This window comes from Equus asinus, chromosome 3 (genome assembly GCF_041296235.1).
Source record: "Equus asinus isolate D_3611 breed Donkey chromosome 3, EquAss-T2T_v2, whole genome shotgun sequence".
NCBI lineage: Eukaryota > Metazoa > Chordata > Mammalia > Perissodactyla > Equidae > Equus > Equus asinus.
In genome coordinates, this window is record NC_091792.1 from 78949648 (window position 1) to 78971216 (window position 21569).

At 35.6% G+C, this 21569-nt stretch overlaps 1 protein-coding gene across 3 annotated transcripts in view; it reads left to right on the plus strand.

Annotated features, from left to right (window-relative positions):
* Positions 1-21569, plus strand: part of SLC9B1 (solute carrier family 9 member B1) — a 76609-nt gene that overhangs the window by 44065 nt on the left and 10975 nt on the right. For all 3 annotated transcript variants that reach the window (XM_070506518.1, XM_070506519.1, XM_070506520.1), the window contains 3 exons: positions 4003-4173; positions 5335-5477; positions 6593-6720. In XM_070506518.1, the coding sequence (XP_070362619.1) occupies positions 4003-4173; positions 5335-5477; positions 6593-6720 (442 nt within the window). The remainder of the gene's footprint in view (positions 1-4002; positions 4174-5334; positions 5478-6592; positions 6721-21569) is intronic.

The window sequence follows — 21569 nt, forward strand, 5'->3', positions numbered from 1 at the left end:
CAGTGTGATGTTGGCCTCATAGAATGTGTTAGGAAGTGTTCCATCCTCCCTAATTTTTTGGAATAGCTTGAAAAAGGTAGGTATTAAATCCTCTCTGAAAGTTTGGTAGAATTCCCCAGGAAAGCCATCTGGTCCTGGGGTTTTATTCTTTAGGATACTTTTGATTGCTGTTTCAATCTCTTTCCTTGTGATTCGTCTGTTCAAATTGTCTGCTTCTTCTTGACTAAGCTTTGGGAGATTGTAGGAGTCCAAGAATTTATCCATTTCCTCTAGGTTATCCATTTTGCTGGCATATAGTTTTTCATAGTATTCTCCTATAATCCATCATATTTCTGCAGAGTCTGTTGTTATTTCTCCTCTTTATTTCTGATTTTGTTTATTTGAGCTTTCTCTCTTTTTTTCTTTATAAGTCTGGCTAGGGGTTTGTCAATTTTATTTATCTTCTCAAAGAACCAGCTCTTTGTTTCATTGATCCTTTCTACTGCCTTTTTTGTTTCCATAGCATTTATTTCTGTTCTGATTTTTATTATTTCTCTCCTTCTGCTGACTTTGGGCTTTGTTTGTTCTTCTGTCTCTAATTCAGTTAGGTGTAGTTTAAGATTGCTTATTTGGGATTTTTCTTGTTTGTTAAGATGTGCCTGTATTGTGGTGAATTTTCCTCTTAATACAGCTTTTGCTGTATCTCATATGAGTTGGTATGGCATATTATCATTTTCATTTGTCTCCAGGTATTTTTTGATTTCTTCTTTAACTTCTTCAATGATCCATTGCTTGTTCAGTAGCAATGTTTAGTCTCCACATACTTGTGCCTTTCTCAACTTTTTTCTTGTAATTAATTTCTAGCTTTATAGCATTATGATCAGAGAAGATGCTTGTTATTATTTCAATTTTTTAAAATTTGTAGAGGCTGGCCTTGTTTCCCAGCATGTGCTCTATCCTTGAGAATATTCCATGTGCACTTGAGAAGAATGTGTATTCTGCTGTTTCTGGATGGAGTGTTCTATATGTGTCTCTTAAGTCCAACTGTTTTAGCTTTTCATTTAATTCCACTGTTTCTTTGTTGATTTTCTGTCTGGATGATCTGTCCATTGATGTGAGAGGGGTGTTGAGGTCCCCTACTATTATTGTGTTAGTTTTGATATCTTCTTTTAGGTTTGTTAATAGTTGCTTTATGAACTTTGGTGCTCCTGTGTTGGGTGCATAGATATTTATAAGCATTATTTCTTCTTGATTAAGTGTCCCTTTGATCATTATATATTGACCCTCTATGTCTCTCTTTACCTGCCTTATCTTGAAGTCTGTTTTGTCTGATGTAAGTATTGCGACACCCACTGTCTTTGGTTTGCTATTAGCTTGGAGTATTGTCTTCCACCCCTTCACTCTGAGCCTGTGTTTGTCCTTGGAACAGAGGTGTGTTTCCTGGAGGCAAGAAATTGTTGGATCTTGTTCTTTAATCCATTTTGCCACTCTGTCTTTTTATTGGAGAGTTCAATGCATTTACATTGAGGGTGAGTATTGATGCATGAGGGCTTAATGTTGTCATGCTGTTGCTTGTTTTCCGGTTTTCCTGTGTTTCCTTTGTCTCTCATCCTGTGTGTTTTAGCCTACCCATTGACTTCTGCAATTTCTTATTCTGTGCTTCTTAGATTTTTCTTTATTTATGTTTTGTGTCTCTGTTCTGTTTTTTAGTTTAGTGGCTACCCTGAAGTTTGTATTCAGAATCTCGTGTATAACATGGTCCATTTTCGGGTGGTCTCTTACTTCCTTAGCCTAGACTGATTCAGTCCCTTTCCTCCTACCCTCCTAAATTATTGTTTTCATCTCTTTTTCCAACTTGTGTAGTGAGTTTGTGATTAGAGTGATAAGATTGTCTTTGCTTTGGTGATGTCCTTCCCTTTATTCTAATGCTATAGTTGAATATTTGCTATCCTATTCAGATTCTATCCATTTGTCTCCCTACTCTGTGTTTTGTGACCCCCTTCTCCCTTTTTTTCTTTTTTCAGATATGAGAGCCTTCTTGAGGATTTCTTGTACTGGAGGTCTTGTGGCTATGAAGTCCGTTAGCTTTTGTTTGGAAAAGATTTAATTTCTCCCTCATATCTGAAGGATATTTTTGCTGGATAGAGTATTCTTGGCTGAAGATTTTTATCCTTTAAAGTTTGAATATGTCATTCCAATCTCTCCTAGCTAGTAAGGTTTCTCTAGAGAAATCCGCTGAAAGTCTGATAGGGGTGACTTTGTAGGTTATTTTCTTCTGCCTTGCTGCCCTGGGTATTCTTTCTTTGTCATTCATTTTTTTTTTTAAAGATTTTATTTTTTCCTTTTTCTCCCCAAAGCCCTCTGGTACATAGTTGTATATTCTTCATTGTGGGTACTTCTAGTTGTGGCATGTGAGACACCACCTCAGCGTGGTCTGATGAGCAGTGCCATGTCCATGCCCAGGATTCGAACCAACAAAACACTGGGCCGCCTGCAGTGGAGCGCGCAAACTTAACGACTCGGCCACGGTGCCAGCCCCTCTTTGTCATTCATTTTTGCCATGTTTGCTACTATGTGCCTTGCGGTAGGTCTTTTTACATTGGCAAATCTAGGAGATCTGAAAGATTCCTCTGCACACATTTCTCTCTCAATCCCTAGATTTTGGAAGTTCTCTTGTATTATTTTGTTGAGCACACTTTCTGCTCCATTTTCCTTTTCCACGCCCTCAGGAATTCTGATTATTCTTAAGTTGCATTTTCTCACTGAGTCAGCTATTTCTCAGAGATTTTCTTCATTTTTTAAAATTCTTAGTTCTCTTTCTTCCTCTGTCTGGAGCCATTCAGCTTGTCTATCTTCAGTTATGCTAACTTGCTCCTCTATGGTGTCTACACGGGCATTCAGGGAATCCGTATTCTGTTTTATCTGATCCACTGTATTTTTCTTCTCTAGTATTTCTGATTGATTCTTCTTTATAGTTTCAATCTCTTTTGTGAAGTAACTCCAGAACTCATTGACTCAATTCTCTATATTTCCCTTTACCTCACTGAGTATTTTGATGATAGCTACTCTGAACTCATTTTCACTTGGTTTACCTATTTCCAAGTCCTCAGGACATACTTCTGTGTTTTTATTGTTTTCTTTTTGGATGGAGCTTTATAAATTGCTGGATGGTAGAGGAGCGGTTTTTGTGCATGGTGCTATTATTTGGTTGCAGTTACAGCCTGTCGCCATTAGATGGAGATTGAGAGTGACATGTTCTGAGCCCTCCGCCTTCAGCCGTGATGGTGGCGTGCAGCGTGGGTTGGGGGAGGATGGGCACTTTCTCTTGTGTGCAGACCTGGATTTTGTTCAGCTCTTGCTCTCTGGTTTCCTGGGGCCTTGGCTTGATGGTGTCCCCCCACGTGCAAGCTTTCCCTGTTAGAGGGTTTCCACTGCCCCAGCAGTGGGAGTCCTGGACAATCCCGTGGACACGCGGCCCCTTCCCCGCTCCTTCCCTCCCCGGTGGCAGTGATCCCAGTCTCTAGGGGAGGGAGTGAAGTTCTCTCTTATGCCATTCCAGCTCCTCTGAGGGTGGCTCCAGCCTCTCTGCCTTCCATCGTTTGACTGCTGTGGGTCTCTGATGATTTCTGTTATTAGGATATTTTTTTGTTGGAAAACAGTTGCTCTTTTTGGTTGTAATTTGGAGGGGAGAGAGTCCTGGGTGAGCTCACTCTGCCATGTCACTGATGTCACTCCTAGTTTAAATTATTTTTTAAAATAAAAATGCTTTGATTAAAACTTGTCCCATAAATTGACAGAGATTTTGGAATATATGTTATACAGATATTTCTTCAATCATACTAGCATGCAACATAAGCCTATGCTATGTATCATTGTATATGATACATAGTATTATGGCTAGTAATATATTTGATATTAATATGACATTAAGTAATAAGGCAGTTGATAAAATAGAATTTATCTGTTATATGTATATATCTATGTCTATATAGATGTATAGATATGTGCTTTTTTATATTTCAGGAGTTATACTTTTTATGATATGGTGTATAACCTGGTCACTCTCAGGCCCTGAAGTTCTCCCTGGTGGAAATTTATTTGGAGTGCTAATTATCTTTTATGGTGCCATCATTGGGGGGAAACTTTTGGAACTCATTAGAGTACCTTCTGTGCCTCAACTTCCACCTCTTCTTGGTAAGTGTATAATTAGCTCTTATTTCTTTGTGATTGACTATATGTAAATTATGAACATATTCTAGTCAGAGTAGATATAATTTAGAAATATTTCAATGTAATATGACCCATATACCTTTTTATATATGTATTTACTATATATGTGTATATATGGCTCTTTTGTAGAGTATTTATTCTCTCTATACACAAACATATTTTTTTCTGAAATATATTTTAAAGGATTTAAATATACTCAATAAATTATTCTTTTTGCTGTATTATTTAGCAAGATTTTTAAATTAATTTTATGTATTATAGAAAAGGAAAAATTTAGAAATGACTGAATTTTTCTGTAGATAACCTAACTCAAATACAGTTACAAGATATAAATATTATAATGACTAGGACAGCAAAAGGTCCTGTAGGTTTTGGGCATCTCCACTATGCATATTCATGGGTTCATCCTCTGGCTAACCAGAATTGTGCTCTATTTCTTCATTGCCTTTATTATATAAGTCTCCAGCTGGACAGAGGAAAATTAGTCGAAGAACTTCCATCAGAGGTGTCTCCTGTCTTCTAAGTATTGAGTACATCCAAATATTCAGTACATTGTCAATAGAGATAATTTCTCCACCTTATTTCCAACACCCTTTCTATGTCCATACCACTCTTTCAGCACCTCCTAAGTATTCATTGAATCTTTTTTCCTCCTCTCCAAAACTTCTACTGTTGCCCTGGCTTAGGCTGTTTCCGCATATTCCATGGACTATGGCAGAGCCTTCTAATTAGTTTCTCCTCCAGTTTTATGTCTATCTAATTCACCAAGACCATCACATAGAAAATGCAAGGTTCATTGTGTCATTTCCCACCTAAAACTTGGCCATGGTGCCTTCTGCTGCCAGAGCAGGGGTGGGGTATCTTTCTGCAGTCTGGCCCCTCCTGCCCATTCTCCCCGCCTGTCCTCACCCTTTACATTCCAGCAACACTGAATTACTTGTTGTACCCTATTGAGAAATGTCATTTCTTACCTCTCTTCCTTTCTTTATGCTGCCTCCTCTACTTGTATGTAACCTGTCCTTCTATAGAGACATAGTGTGTTTGAAGAGGGGAAATTAAACATTTCTGTTTTCTCTCTTGGAAAAATGAACTGAATCAGATATGCTTTGTTTTCTTTCTTTTCAGGGATGTTACTGGCTGGCTTTACCATCAGGAATGTTCCATTCATCAGTAAGCACGTCCATATTAGTAACATGTGGTCTTCAACTTTAAGAAACACTGCCCTTACCATTATCCTAATACGAGCTGGGCTTGGACTCGATCCACAGGTAGATTTTCAGTTATACCTTGAGTAAAGCTATTTTAAATATTAAAAGCTGGTGGAAAATAAAAAGAGGCAGAATTTTTATTATGGCTGTTCCAAGTGGAGTCTGTAAACAAAACTAAAATAAAGAACAAAAATTTTGCAGAAATATTGGCACCTTAATTTCTGCTTCTGGTCATATTATTACTGATTGGAAGAGAAACCACTGTCCGTCTGATGCCTGTTGGAGATAGTCTTTAATTACTTGTGCAAAGACAAACATCCCTATGCATCATTTGTCTTATTTGGGAGTTGTGGCTTTTCTATGGAGAACTACTTCTCAGTTAACAAAGGACAAGGTCATCCCATAAAAAGTTTTTGCTTTTATTTTGTTTTATTTTTTCAGAGAGATTAAGAATTTCAATGATATTTTTGTTTTATGATTTTTTCTCACAGAAGTACATTCGTGATTATCTTTGCATTATTGTAAAAGCTAATCTTTAAAAATATTTATTAAAATACTACTATAAATCTATTTGGACTTTAAAAAGATAACTATTCATGAATATAACAGCTACTCAGATAAATGTGGCAAATGTTTAAGTGTAGTGGAAATATCTCAAGAGCATAAATAATTATAGGCAATGATAATCTACTATATTCTCCATTAGAAAATTTGAAACAATGAGAAAATTTTAAAGTTCTCCATTTTAGTTAATTATGTAGTTTTTAAGTGATTTTCTCTTTTGGCATGTTGATATTTTCTATTTGTAATTATTAAGTTAATTAAACAGTTCATCTTTAAAATTTGACTGATGGAAATAAACCTGTAGGATACTTTCATTATGCTATTTACTAAGAAGATTAAGGAAGGTAGAAATAGTTGTTTAATCACAGAGAATTGGATCTTTTTAATAATTAAAATATCTTTTATAAAATATGAAAATAGTTTATATTCTGATCTATGATGACATATAAAATGAGCTGTATTAGCATTTCAAGCCCAGTGGGACCATTTGGGAGATTTAGTTTAGTAAAAGCTTATTACTCAAAAAAGACTCTATATTTCAATATAGGCTTAAATAATTTTCTAGTTGGCCATTATAAATTTGTCTAAATGTGACTGTGTTTGTATTTCAGGCTTTGAAGCATTCAAAGGGACTTTGTTTAAGAATGTCTATGGGTCCATGCCTTATGGAGGCATGTGCAGCTGCTGTTATTTCCCACTTCCTTATGAATTTTCCCTGGCAGTGGGGATTTCTATTAGGGTAACTTTTTCTCATTTTTCCCTATGAAAATATTCAGTTAAGGATGCCTGGTTTAAAATTATTGAAATATTCAGAATATTGTGTAGAAAAGTTTCTCATTAAAATTCTTTTCACAGTGGTAGAAAACCTTGGAAATCAATTGGTCAGAACCAGAGCCAGGTCCTAAATCTACCATATCCTTGACAAACATGCCTAGTCCCTAAATGTTTAATGCCAAGATAATTCACTTCATCAGTTTATTTCTTCTCCCCTACATTGTAATCAGTCTCTATTCCTTGACCTGATGGCCTCTTCCTTATACACTATATGTATTATATATATGAGAGATATTTTATATAGATACAAGTTCAGTTTTTAAATTTTTAAGTTCAGTTTTTAAAATTCTTTAAAGCAGCTAGAATTTATTATGTGTTGGAATCTAGATACATTTTTTTCCACATGAACAGGTAGTAGTCTCAACACCAATTGTAGAAAAGTCCTTTCTTCTCCCACTGATTTGAAATGTCAATTTTATCATGTAACAAATCCCATAGATTTGTTTCTATGCTTCGTATTCTATTTTCTTCCAATCTATTTTGTCTATTTTTATGTCACTATCACACAGTTAACTATTTTACCTTAACAAAGCAGTGTCTTTTACATTAACTTGGTTTTTCATTCTAAGCTCTTATTCTCCCAAATGAATTTTAAAATCACCTAGTCAAGTTTAATGGAAGTCTTGAGAGATTTTAATTGGCACAGCACTGAGTTAATAAATTAACTTGGGAGACAGATGACTTCTTTATAATATTTGGGCTTTTCATCCACAAATGTGAAACGTCTCTACAATTATTCAGCTGTTATCTTAAGTACTACAATGTTTATAATTTTTTAAAGGTCTAGACTATCTTCATAGTTTTTTTCTTAGGTATTTTGTGTTTTTTATTGATTAGTGAGTGGAATTTTTTCATAACATTTTCTAATTAGTTTTAGTTTTTGCAGATAGACAAGAAAGCTACTGATTTTTTAAATTACTTTTGTTGAGGTATAGTTTACATACAATAAAAAGAGCACTCATTTTTAGTGAACATTTCAATGAGTTTTGACAAATTTTTATATCCATGTAACCACCAGCACAACTGAAATGCAGAATATTTTCATTACCTCCCAAAATTCTCTTGTGTCCCACCCTAGTCTATTTCCACATTGGCCCCAGGCAACCCTTCATCTTTCTTCTGTCACAACAGATTAGATTTTTTTAGAGTTTTAAATAAATGTAATTATACAGTGCATACTCTTTTGTTTTTGGCTTCTTTTGGTCAGCAAGTTGTTTTTGAGATGCAGCCATATTATGACTAGTAGTTCATTCCATTTTATTGCAGAGTAGTATTTCATTGTATGAATATACTACCGACTTTATCCATTCACTCATTGATGGATATTTGGATTGTGTCCAGTTTGGGGCTATTACAAATAAAGCAGCTATGAATAATGCATTCGAGTCTTTGTGTGGACATTTGTTTTCATTTCTTAGGGAGATAACTGGGAGTAGAATTGCTGGGTCATATGGTTAGACAATGTTTAATTTTATTAAGAAACTGTCAAACAGTTTTCCAAAGTATTATAGTATTTTATATTCCCACCAGCAATGTATGAAATTCCAGGCCATCTGTATCCTCTACAATACTCCATAGTGTCTGTCTATTTAATTTTAGCATTTTTTACTGGATGTGTAGTGGTATCAGGTTGTAGTTTTATGGTTATTCATCAAATTTGGAAATTTTTCAGGCATTATTTCTTAAATATTTTGTCCCCCATTTCTTTCTTCTTTTTCTGGAACTACAATTACAGATGTGTTGACTGCTTGATATTATTCTGTAGGTCCCTGATACACTGTTAATTTTTTTTTTTGGTAACTCTGTGCTCTGTGCTTCATTTTGGATATATTCTATTGCTATGTCTTCAAGTTCACTGATCTTTTCTTCTGCAGCATTCAATCTTCTGTTAGTCTTATCATGTGAAATTTTCAATTCATGTATTGCATACTTTTAATTGTTACAAGCCATCAGACATTTTTATTTTTTACAGCTTTATTGAGATATAATTGACGTATAACATTATGTAAGTTTAAGGCATAAAATGTGTTAACTTGATACACTTATATATTGCAAAATGATTACCAACATAGCATTAGCTAGCACCCCCATCTCATTACATAATTATCATTTCCTTTTTGTGATGAGAACATTTAAGATATATTCTCTTAGCAACTTTCAAGTATATAATACAGCTATATATATAGCTAATATAATAGTGCTCTGGTAGCACTATTAGCTATAATCACCATGCCACACATTAGATCCCCAAAACTTATTCATCTTATAAATACATATATGTATGTATATGTACCATATCATCTTTTTTTAAAAAAAAAGATTTTATTTTTTTCCTTTTTCTTCCCAAAGCCCCTCAGTACATAGTTGTATATTCTTCGTTGTGGATCCTTCTAGTTGTGGCATGTGGGACCCTGCCTCAGTGTGGTTTGATGAGCAGTGCCATGTCTGCGCCCAGGATTCGAACCAACGAAACACTGGGCCGCCTGCAGCGGAGCACACGAACTTAACCACTCAGCCACAGGGCCAGCCCCCCCATATCATCTTTATTCACTCATCCATTGACAGGCACTTAGGTTGTTCCCTTTAATTAATTTTTGTGCATGGTATCAGATACACAAAAGTTTCATTCTTTTGCATGTGGCTGTCCAGTTTTCCCAACATAATTTATTGAAGAGACCTTCTTTTCTCCATTGTATATTCTTGGCTCCTTTGTCGAAGATTAACTGTCCATAGATGTGTAGCTTTGTTTCTGGGCTGTCAGTTCTGTTCCATTGATCTGTGAGTCTGTTTTTTCTGCCAGTATCATGAGGTTTTAGTTGCTGTAGCTTTGTACTATATTTTGACATCCGGGAGTTGAAATCAACTTTGTTCTTTTTTTCTCAGGATTGCTTTGGCTATTTGGGGTCTCCTATGGTTCCATATAAATTTTAGAATTCTTTGTTCTATTTCTGTGAAAAATGTTGGGATTTTGATAGGGTTTGCACAGAATCTGTAGATTGCTTTAGGAAGTATGGACATTTTAACTATGTTAATTCTTCCAATCCAAGAGCATGGAATATCTTTTCATTTGTGTCTTCTTCAATTTCTTTCAAATTCTATTTCTTTCAATTTCTAGTTTTTGTTATAAAGGTCTTTCACCTCCTTCATTACATTTATAGGTATTTTATCCTTTTTGCTTGGATTGTAAGTGGGATTGTTTTCTTAAGTTATTTGATAGTTTGTCATTAGTGTAAAGAAATGCACCAGATTTTTGTGTATTGACTTTAGATTTTGCAACTTTACTGAATTTGTTTATTAGTTCTAACAGTTTTTTGATGGAGTCTTTAGAGTTTTCTATGTGTAATATCATGTCATCTGTAAATAGTGACAGTTTTACTTCTTCCTTTCCCATTTGTATGCCTTTTATTTCTTTTTCTTTTTCTTTTTGCCTAATTGCTCTGGGTAGGACTTCTGATACTATGTTGAATGAGAGTGGCAAGAGTGGGCATCCTTGTCTTGTTTCTGTTCTTAGAGGGATATCTTTCAGTTTTTCACCATTGAGTATGATATTGGCTTTGTGTTTGTCATATATGGCCTTTATTATGTTAAGGTACTTTCCTTCTCTACCCATTTTATTGAGAGTTATTATCATAAATGGATGCTAAATCTTGTCAAATGCTTTCTCTGCATCTATTGAGATGATTCTATGATTTTTGTTCCTTATTTTGTTAACGTGATGTATCATGTTGATTAATTTGCAGATGTTGAACCATCCTTACATCCCTGGAATAAATCCCACATGATTGTGCTGTGTGATCCTTTTAATGTATTGTTGTATTATGTTTGCTTGTATTTTTTTGAGGATTCTTGCATCTATGTTCATCAGCGATATTGGTCTGTAGTTTTTGTTTGTGTGTGTTGTCCTTGTCTGGTTCTGGTATCAGGGTGACGTTGGCCTTGTAAGATGTGTTAAGAAACATCCCCACTTCTTCAATTTTTTTGAAGAGTTTGAGAAGGATAGGTGTTAAATCTTTGAATGTTTGATAGAATTGAGCAGAGAAGCTATCAGGTCCTGGGCTTATGTTTTGGGGGAGGCTTTTGATTACTGTTTCAATCTCCTTACTAGTCTATTCAGATTCTCTAGTTCTTCTTGATTCAGTTTTGGAAGGTTGTATGATTCTAAGAATTTATCCATTTCTTCTAGGTTAGCCAATGTGTTGGTGTATAGCTTTTCATAATATTCTCTTATAATCTTTTGTATTTCTGAGGTGTCCGTTGTAATTTGTCCCCTTTCATTTCTGATTTTATTTATTTGAGCTTTCTCTTTTTCTTAGGGAGTCTAGCTAAAGGTTTTTCAATTTTGTTTATCTTTCAAAGAACCAGCTCTTAGAATCTTTGATCTTTTCTCTTGTCTTTTTAGTCCCTGTTTTATTTATTTCTGTTCTGATTTTTATTATTTCCTTCCTTTTACTGACTTTGGGCTTTGTTTGTTCATCTTTTTCTAGTTCCTTTAAGAATAATATTAGATTGTTTATTTCAGGTTTTTCTTGTTTGCTGAGGTAGACCTGTATTGCTATAAATTTCCCTCTTAGTACTGCTTTTGCTGTGTCGCACATATTTTGGCATGTTGTATTTTTGTTTTCAAGTGTCTCCAGATATTTTTTGACTTCTCCTTTGACTTCTTCATTTATCCAATGGTTTTTCAGTAGCATGTTGTTTACTCTCCACATATTTATGACTTTTCCAGCTTTCTTCCTGTAGTTGATTTCTAGTTTCATACTGTTGTGGTGAAAAAATGTTTGATATAATTTCAACCTTCTTAAATTTATTGAGGCTTCCCTTGTTTCCCAATATATGGTCTATCCTTGAGAATGTTTCATGTGCACTTGAGAAGAATGTGTGTTCTGCTGCTTTTATTTTTTATTTTTTTTAAAGATTGGTACTTGAGCCAACAACTGTTGCCAATCTTTTTTTTTCCTGCTTTTTCTCCCCAAATCCCCCCAGTACATAGTTGTATATTATAGTTGTGGGTCCTTCTAGTTGTGTATTCTGCTGCTTTTAGATGGAATGTTCTATATATATCTATTAAGTCCAACTGGTCTAATGCTTCATTTAAGGCCAGTGTTTCCTTGTTGACTATCTGTCTGGGTGATCTATCCATTGATGTAAGTGGGGTATTAAAGTCCCTTACTATTATTGTGTCAATTTCTTCCTTTAAGTCTGTTAATAATTGCTTCATATACTTTGGTGCTCCTTTGTTAGGTGCATGTATATTGATAAATGTTAGGTTTTCTTGATGGATTGTCCCCTTAGTATTAGATAATGTCCATCTTTGTCTCTTGTTATTTTTTTGTCTTAAAGTCTATTTTGTCTGATATAAGTAGGGCTATACCTGCTTTCTTTTGGTTGCCATTTTCTTGGAGTATCATCTTCCATCCTTTCACTTTGAATGTATGTTTGTCTTTGGAGCTGAGATGAGTCTCATGAAGGCAGCATATTGTTGGGTCTTGTTTTTTAATCCACCCAGCTACTCTGTGTCCTTTGGTTGGTGAATTCAACTCATTTACATTCAGGATGATTATTGATATAGAGGACTTAATACTGCCATTTTATCTTTTGTTTTCTCATTGCTCTGTATTTCCACTGTTTCTTTTTCCTTGTGTTTCTGTCTTCCATTTTACTTTGGTGGTTTACTGTGATATTTTTCTCAGTTTTCTGTGTTTTTTATGTTTTCTGTCTCTGTTCTGAATTTTTGATTCGTGGTTAACATGAGGTTTCCATAGAAGGTCTCATATATAGGATAGTCCTTTTTCTGCTGATAGCATCTTATCTCCATTTGTCTATACAGGTTTTCTCCTTTTCTTCTTCCCCTTCTATGTTTTTGTTGGTACAAATTATCCCTTTTTATATTGTGAGTGCATCACCAAATTGAAGTGGTTATAGTTATTTTTAATGCTTCCTTTTCTGTTTTAACTTTTATGTTATAATTAAGTGCTTATTAATCTATTCTAACATAGAGTTGTGTTTTTCTGATTCTATTTATGACCTTGCTCAAAGTTTTGTACACCTTTGTCTTTTCAGTTCAGGTAGGAGAGCTCCTTGTAACATTTATTGTATGGCAGGTCTAGTGGCAATGAACTCCCTCAGCTTTTGTTTGTCTGAGAAGTCCTTTATTTCTCCTTCATATCTGAAGGATAACTTTGCTGGATAGAGTAGTCTTGGCTGACAGTTTTTATTTTTCAATATTTTGAATATATCGTTCCACTCTCTCCAGGCCTGTAGAATTTCTGATGAGAAATCTACTGATTGCCTAATGGGGATTCCCTTGTAGGTTTTTGGTTATTTTTTCCTCTGGCTGCCTTTAATCTTCTTTTTTTGTCATTGACTTTTGACAGTTTCATCATCATGTATCTTGGAGAAGGTCTTTTTGTGTTGAGATAATTGGGTGTTATATTAGCTTCATAGATTTGTACATCCAGTCCTTTACCAGGTTTGGGAAGATCTCAGCTATTATTTCTTTAAATAAGCTCTCTGCTCCTTTCTCCCTCTCTTCTCCTTCTGGGATGCTCATTATGTTGCCCTGTCTAATGGAGTCAGATAATTCTCATAGAATTTCTACATTTTTTAAAATCTTAGTTCTCTCTCTTTTTCCACCTGAATCATTTCTAGATTCCTGTCTTCAAGTTCACCAATTCTCTCTTCCATATGGTCTGTTCTATTTCCAGTGCTTTTTATGGGTCTGTTTCTGGACTGTCTCTTCTTACCCAGTGGCCTATTTGTCATCTTCTGTGTTAATTACTGTAGCTTTATAATAAGTCTTGATATCTTATAGAACAAAACACTCACTTTTATTATCTTCCTCAAAAGTGTTTTCATTCTTCATAACCCTTTATATTTCCATGTAAATTTAGAATCACTTTGTAAATCTCCACCAAAAATTAACATTTTGATTGAAATTATATTGAATCTATAGATCAATTAGGAGACAAATGATACATTTACAATATTGAGTTATTCAATCCACGCTCATGGTCTGCCCCTCTATTGATTTATTTATTCTCTAATTTTTCTTAATCAGGTTTTTTTCCCCCTGCACAGAGGTCCTGCATATGTTTAATTAGATTTATTCCTAGGCATTTGATAGTTTTCAAAGATATTATAAATAGTACCTTTATTTTTTTTTACATTTTTATGATTTGTTGCTCATATTTATTTATTAATTAATATTTCATTAATATAAATAAATAAACATTAATTTATTTATTTTCCATATTGCTTTTGTCTCCAGCAACCTTGGTATACTCATTAACTCAAATTTTATCTGTAGGTTGCTTTGGCTTTTCTACATGTACAGCCATATTATCTATGGATAATGACAGCTTTACTTCTTCTTTTCCAATATATATAGACAATCTATTTTTCTTTCCTTATGGCACTGATTAGGACCTTCAATATAATGTTGATTAGAAGTGGTGATAGTAGGCATCTTTGTCTCAATCCTATATTTGTTATAAGTATTTTGTAGCTTCCCTTTATTAGATTATGGGTTCCCTTATATCCTTAGTTTGCTGAAAGTTTTTATTGTAAATAGGTGTAGAATTTTATCAAATGATTGTTTTGCTTCTATTGAGATGATATGAGTTTTCTCATTTATTCTATTATAGTGAATTATGTTCATTAACTTTCTAATGTAAGCCAAACTTTCATTCATAAAATGGATCCAATTTGGTCATCATACTTATAATTTTCAACTTTCCTGTACCATTTTGTTTTAGATGTATACCTTACTAACAACTCAGAGCTGAACTTTTTCAGTCCAGTCAGAGAGGCTCTGTCTTAAACAGATCCATCCATCTAATTCATTAGAGATCAATTTAATGCTTTCATTTTACTTATTAAAATATACTTTCTTATGATTTTCATTCTTTTTCACTTTTCCTACCTTTCATTGGATTAACAGCATTTTCTTTGTTTCACTTTTGTTTATTCCTTTACTATTTAGAAATTAGAAAGTCATTCCCCTAGTGATTACCTATAATTTTGGAAAACATGCACTTAAATTTATAGCATGTTTTTACTTTTCTCCACTCCCTCATATATTCTCTCAACAGTTGATGTAATCTAGAGCCTTAGTCTGAGATTATTTTTAAGTTTTCTTTACAATAAACACTTTTATAGATTTATCAATGCTTTGCTGCTCATCATTGTTTCTTGCAACGATAATCATAATAATTATAGTAGTAGCAAACATTTATATAATGCTTGCCATGTGCCAGGAACTTTGTGAAGTGCTTGACAATTAGTAACTTATTTAATCCTCATAACAGCCCTGTGAAGTGTTCCAAATTTTTTTGTATGTAAACTGAGACAAAGAGATGATACCTGGTTCTCCTAAGGTCGGACAACTAATGGGTGGATCCAGAACTTTAGTTTTAGAGGCTTTATTCTTAATGTCCATACAATCCTGCCTATATCCTTTTATTTCTGATCTCCTTTCTTTTCTACTAAGTTGTTTTCCTGGTGAGTTGATCTTCTAGTTCTTTTAAAACTGATCAGTGGATGATAAACTGCATCACTGAATGTCTGAAAATGACTTCCATATTTCTTAGTATTAAATTTTAGGTTCAAAATTATTTTCCCTCAATACTTTAAACATATCATTGTTATCTATTTGCATTAATTTGCTCATGGGGATTTTCTTATCAAACTAATTCTTAATTCCTTTTTTAGGTAGTCTAATCTAATTTTTTTCTCTTTGGAAGCTTGGTTTTCTGAATTCTTCCTATAAAGAATTTCTTGCTATGCAAAGTATGTTCCTCAGCCGGAAACACTAGTATCACCTAAAAACTTGTTAGAAATGCAGAATCTTGGGCCCCACCCCAGAACTTTGAAATAGAGTCTGCATTTTAATGAGATCCTAATGTAATTTTGTTTGTGTATTAAAGTTTGAAGAACACTCTCAGATAGGTCTTTTTTCTGAGTGAAATTGTTCAAACATGAAACAGAGTAGAGAGAATAATATAATGAACACCTAAATACCCTTAACTTAAACTTAACAATCCCTAATTAATATTAAAGTAAATTACAGACATGATGATATTGCACTCCTGTATCCTGCAGTATGCATTTCTAAAAGGTAAAGGCATTTTTTAAAACTAAATTAAAAACAATTCCTTTATATCCTTTGGTGGGTCTTTTTATTTTTTTATTTATTTTATTTATTTTATTTCAGTAACATTGGATTATAACATTATATAGTTTTCAGATGTACATCGTAATATATTTCGAATTCTGTGTAGATTACAGCATGTTCACCACCCAAAAACTAATTAGAGTCCATCACCACACGTGAGCCTAATCACCCCTTTTACCCTCCCCCCTCGCCCCTTCCCCTATGGTAACCACCAATCCAATCTACATTGCTATGTGTTTGTTTATTGTTGTTTTTATCTTCTACTTATGAGTGAGATCATATGGTATTTGACTTTCTCCCTCTGACTTATTTCACTTAGCATAATACCCTCAAGGTCCATCCATGTTGTTTTAAAATTTATTTTACTCAATATTTGATGAGATCTTTCAATCAGAGGATTGTGTGTTTTTTCACCAAGTCTTGGATATATCTTTGGTCTCTCCTCAGTTGTCTTTTATTAAGTCCTTTTGTAATTCCCTCCTCCATATCTATTTTTTCCTTAGACTCTTCACCTCTTGTCTTTTTGCAGTACACACTGGAAAATTTTCTCTAGTTATTAACTCACTCTTCAGCTATGTCCATATCACCTATTTCTTTCTTTAATTTTTGCATTGATTAATTTCTAAGAACTATAGCTGAAATGTTATGGATTGATGCACTATACTTTCATGATTCTGAGGATATTTACAGTTATTCTGAAGTCATGGTCTGGTTTCTCTCTTTCTAGTATATCTCTTTCCTCAGGGATAAATTTTTCCCATTTAATGAACATAGTATCTCAATTCAAAGTGTTGGCTTTTCCCAAATATTTGGTGATACTTTAACAGGTGCTCATTTTTGTATTTGAAACTCCCTATTAACTTGTGATTTCTTTATCTATTTGCTATTGCCCTCTTTCAGGGAACAGGCCAGTCACATTGCCAAGCAAGGTACCTTAGAAGCTCAGGCTGAGATTAAGATTCTTATGCAAGTGATTTATTGAGGGGGCTCTCAGTAGAAACGTCTAAGTGAAGGAAGCCAGATAAGACTGTGGGAAAAGTTAGTGGTTCCCAAACTTTGCTATGCATTAAAATCACCTGGGGAGCTTTTGAAAATCCCGAGATTAAGAGGAATGATGTCAGCAAGATAGCAGAATATGAAGCCCCAGGCTCTCCTTCCCCCACAGAGACACTGACTTAACAATATAAGGACCAGGTTACCTTTGTGAGAACTCCAGAAACCACTTGAGAGGTTACAGCATCCCATGTAAACACAAGGCCAAGAAGAGGCACACTGAAGCAATTTGGACATTTCTTTGCACTTACTCACCTTACCCTATACCCCTTCCTGCACAGCAAGGGGCAATCAGGAGAAAACTCCCAACTCAGGACTTCCCCCTCATGAAGGAAAGAAAAAGCTGGAACATGTGTCCTACATGCTAGCTTTTTGAGGGGCTACCAAAGGACTGGTTTCTGTCTTACCTGACACCGAGCACTGACAGAAAAGTGAGTGCACACTTTGGATGCCTGAGGTCCACTGAAAACAAAGGTGAGTCCTATGGGTTGTTACAGTTCCAGAGATATTGCATTACTTCAGATAGACATCCAAGGGTGCTCCAGAGTAGAAAACAGCAAAACTCTTCAGCTGGAGATAACACACCTGAGCCCAGAGAAGACACATCCCAGAAAGGTTTGAGAGGTCAATAGATTCTCTAGATAGTCTTATTGGTGAAGACATTTCCCTAGTGAAAACAGTCCATAAAGACTGGGAGAGGTAGCCGTTTTTTCAAATAAGAAATTTAACAAAAAATAATAAGGCATACAAAGAAACAGGGAATCATGGATCAATCAAAGGAATAAAATGAATCTCCAGAATCCTACCTTAAACAAATGGAAATGTATGAATTACTCAACAAATAATGCAAAGTAACCATTGTAAAGATACTCAAAGAGCTAAAAGAAATCAGGAAAATGATGCATCAACAAAATGAGAATACCAACATAGATATAGAAACTGTAAAAAAAAAGAAGAGCCAGAAATAAATTCTGGAGCTGCAGAATACAATAACTAAGTTGAAAAATTGACTAGAGGAGATCAACATCAGACTGGATCAAGGAGAAGAATTGGTGAACTCGAAGACAGGTCATTTGAAATTATTGAGTCAGAGGAGCAAAAAGAAAAGCAAACAAAAAAAAGTAAGGGGATCCTAAAGGACTTATGGGATACCGTTAAATGGACAAGTCTATGCATTATGGGAGTTCCAGGAGGAAAAGAGAGAGATAAATGGTCAGAAAGCCCATTTGAAGAAATAATGGCCAGAAACTTCCAAATTTGAGGAAGGAAATGTACATACAAATTCAAGAAGCTGAAAGAATCCCCACTAAGATAAAACCGAAGAGACCTACACTGAGACACATATTCAAGCTGTCAAAAGTCACAGAAAGAGAGAATCTTGAAAGCAGCAAGAGCTCCCACAAGATAACAATTGGATTTCTCAGCAGAAACCTTGCAGGCCAGAAGAGAATGGTGTGATATATTCAAAACACTGGGGGAAAAAAACCTGCCAACCAAGAATATTACAACCAGCAAACCACACGTAAAAGCTTCATGACATTGAATTTGGCAATGATTTCTTGGATATAACACTAAAAGCACAGGCAACAAAAGCCAAAACAGACAGATAGGACTGCATAAAATTTAAAAACTTCTGCACAGCAAAGGCAACAATTAACAAAGTGAAAAGACGACACACAGAATGGGAGAAAATAATTGCAAACTATATATCCGAAAAGGTCAATATTCAGAATATATAAAGAACTACAACTCAACAATTTAAAAAAAAGAAACCTTGACTAAATAGTGGGCAAAGGACTTGAATAGACATTTCTCCAAAGAACATATACAAATGGCCAACAAGCACATGAAAGTGCTCAACATCTATAATCACTAGAGAATGCAAAGCAAAACTACAATGAGGGGGCCAGCCCCTTGGCCAAGTGGTTAAGTTCACGTGCTCCTCTTCGGTGGCCCAGGGTTTTTCCAGTTCGGGGCCTGGGGGTGGACATGGCACCAGTCATCAACCCATGCTGAGGGGGCATCCCACATAGCACAACCAGGAGGACCTACAACTAGAATATACAGCTATGTACTGGCAGGCTTTGGGGAGAAGAAGAAGGAAAAAAAATAACTATAATGAGATATCACCTCAAACCCATTAGGTTGGCCACTACCAAAAAAAAAAAAAAAAAAACCCAGAAAATAACAAGTGTTGACACAAATGTAGAGAAACTGGAACACTTGTGCACTGCTGTTTGGAATATAAAATGGGCAGCTGCTATGCAAAACAGCTTGGAGTTTCCTCAAAAAACTAAAAATAGCATTTCCATATAATCCATTAATCTCACTTCTGGGTATATATCCAAAAGAATTGAAAGCAGGATCTCAGCAAGGTATTTGCACATCCACGTTCATTGCAGCATTTTTCACAATAGCCAAGAGGTAGAAGCAGCCCAAATATCCATTGACAGATGAATAGATAAAGAAAATGTGGTGTATATGTACAATGGAATATTATTCAGCTGTAAAAAAGAAGGAAATCTTGTCACATTCTACGACATGGATGAACCTTGAGGAATTTATGCTGAATGAAATAAGCCAGGACAAAAACTACTAGAGTCGTCAAAATCTTGGTAACAGAAAGTAGAATAGTGGTTTCCAGGGCTTTGGATGAGGGGGACAAGGGTCATTGTTCAATGGGTATAGAGTTTCAATTTTGCAAGATGAAAAAGTTCTAGAGATCTGTTACACAACAATATGAATACAGTTAACACTACCGAACCGTACACTTAAAAATGGTTGAGAGTAAATTTTATATTATGTCTTTTTAAAAAACTTTTTAAAAATTCCAGTACTCTAGTCGAATTCCATCCTAAATCAGGTCAGAATGTCTTGAAACGGGAGCCAGGCGTTAGTACTTTTCAAAGGTCTCCAAGTACACAGTAGGCAACCTCTAGGACGGCTCCCACTGACCCCTGCTTTCTGATATTTACACTTCTGTGTAATACCCTCTTCTTGACTGTGGGCTGGACTTATTGACTTGCTTCTAACGGACAGAATGGAGCAGAAGTGATAGGATGTACTTGTAAGCTTAGGTTTGAGAAGACCATGGCTTCTAGCTTGCATGTTCTCTCTTGCATTCTCTTTGATTGCTTCTCTGAGGGGGAGCCGGCTGCCATGTCGAGAGCAGCCCTGAGGAGAAGTCCCCATGGCAAGAGACTGAAAGCCTGCCAGCAGCCATGTGAATAAACTTGGAAGCAGGTCTTCACCCACCCACCTCGTGAGAGACCTTGAGCCAGAGGCATACAGCTAAGCCACACCCAGATTCCTGACCCACAGAAGTTGTGAGATAATAAATGTTTGTTGTTTTAAGCTGCTAAATTTGGGGATGATTTGTTATACAGCAACAGATAAAAAATACACCAGGTCATTCCAATGTGCAGTAAAGTTCAGAAACCACTGAAGTAGGCAAATATGTGTTTTCAGAGAATTCTAGACTCTTCTTGAGTACACAGGGCAATCTTGAGCGTAAAATGTACCAGAGAGGTTGTACAGCCAGGGGAAAAGGCGCTAACCTGTAAGACCCTCACATCAGTCAGTCATTGGCAGGAGCTATCCGGAAGGAGGGTAGGAGGGTAGGGGTGGGGAAACCTAGGCATCCCCAAGTAAGCTCTCGTCATGGGGGGAGGCTCCTGGAAAGCTGCAGGTGTCAGTAGTCAGCAGCCAACAAGCAGCAGCTGGGGGATGTATGCACTGGCCTGGTAAATGGGCTCTGGTGGGGCCCCAAGAGCATCTTTCCATGGGGTACACCTCAGCCTTTATAAATTGAATGTGGAAAAGATGAGGCAAGGTTCTGGATGAGATATACTGACAGAAGGTATTCTGGGCAGGAGTTTCCCTATTCCTCATGGATGTCATCAACCACTCCAGGAATTTTCTCACTCACCTTCATAACTTAGGTGCCCACAGTCATTATTCGTTCTTTGGGGCAGACACCTCTGTCCCTTATTGGCTTGTTCAAGAGGTAGGAATGGTGTAGAGAGTACACTTGTCTGGCCATCTTACAGTGGTACTCCAAATAATCACCCATTTGATTTCCTCAGAGGTCCCTCCTGCTCCCAGCATCTGCCGTTTCTGGGCTTGGAGCATTTTTAGAAGTACACCATATCTTTGTAGCAATCTTTACTTATGCACATTTTGGCTTATGGTTTCCTTTTTCGATCCTAAACTCTCTGTCTCTTATCTTCCTGGGATACACGTAGCTTCTTGTCCCTTGAGGACTCCTCTCTTTTCTCCAGTTAGGTTATGGATTTTTCTATTACTTTTCTATCTTTATCTCAGAGGATTTAGGGATGGCAGCAGAGGCTGCAACTGTGCTCAGCCCAACATCTTGGATGAAATCTCTATAAAATTTTAGCCAGCACTAAAAAATACGTGAAAAGTTTTACCACCATTAAATGACATTCACTCAAAAGCAGAATTGTTCCATTTGAAGTTGCTGTAAAGGTTAACATACTTGTTGTAAAATTTAATATAAAACACTATTT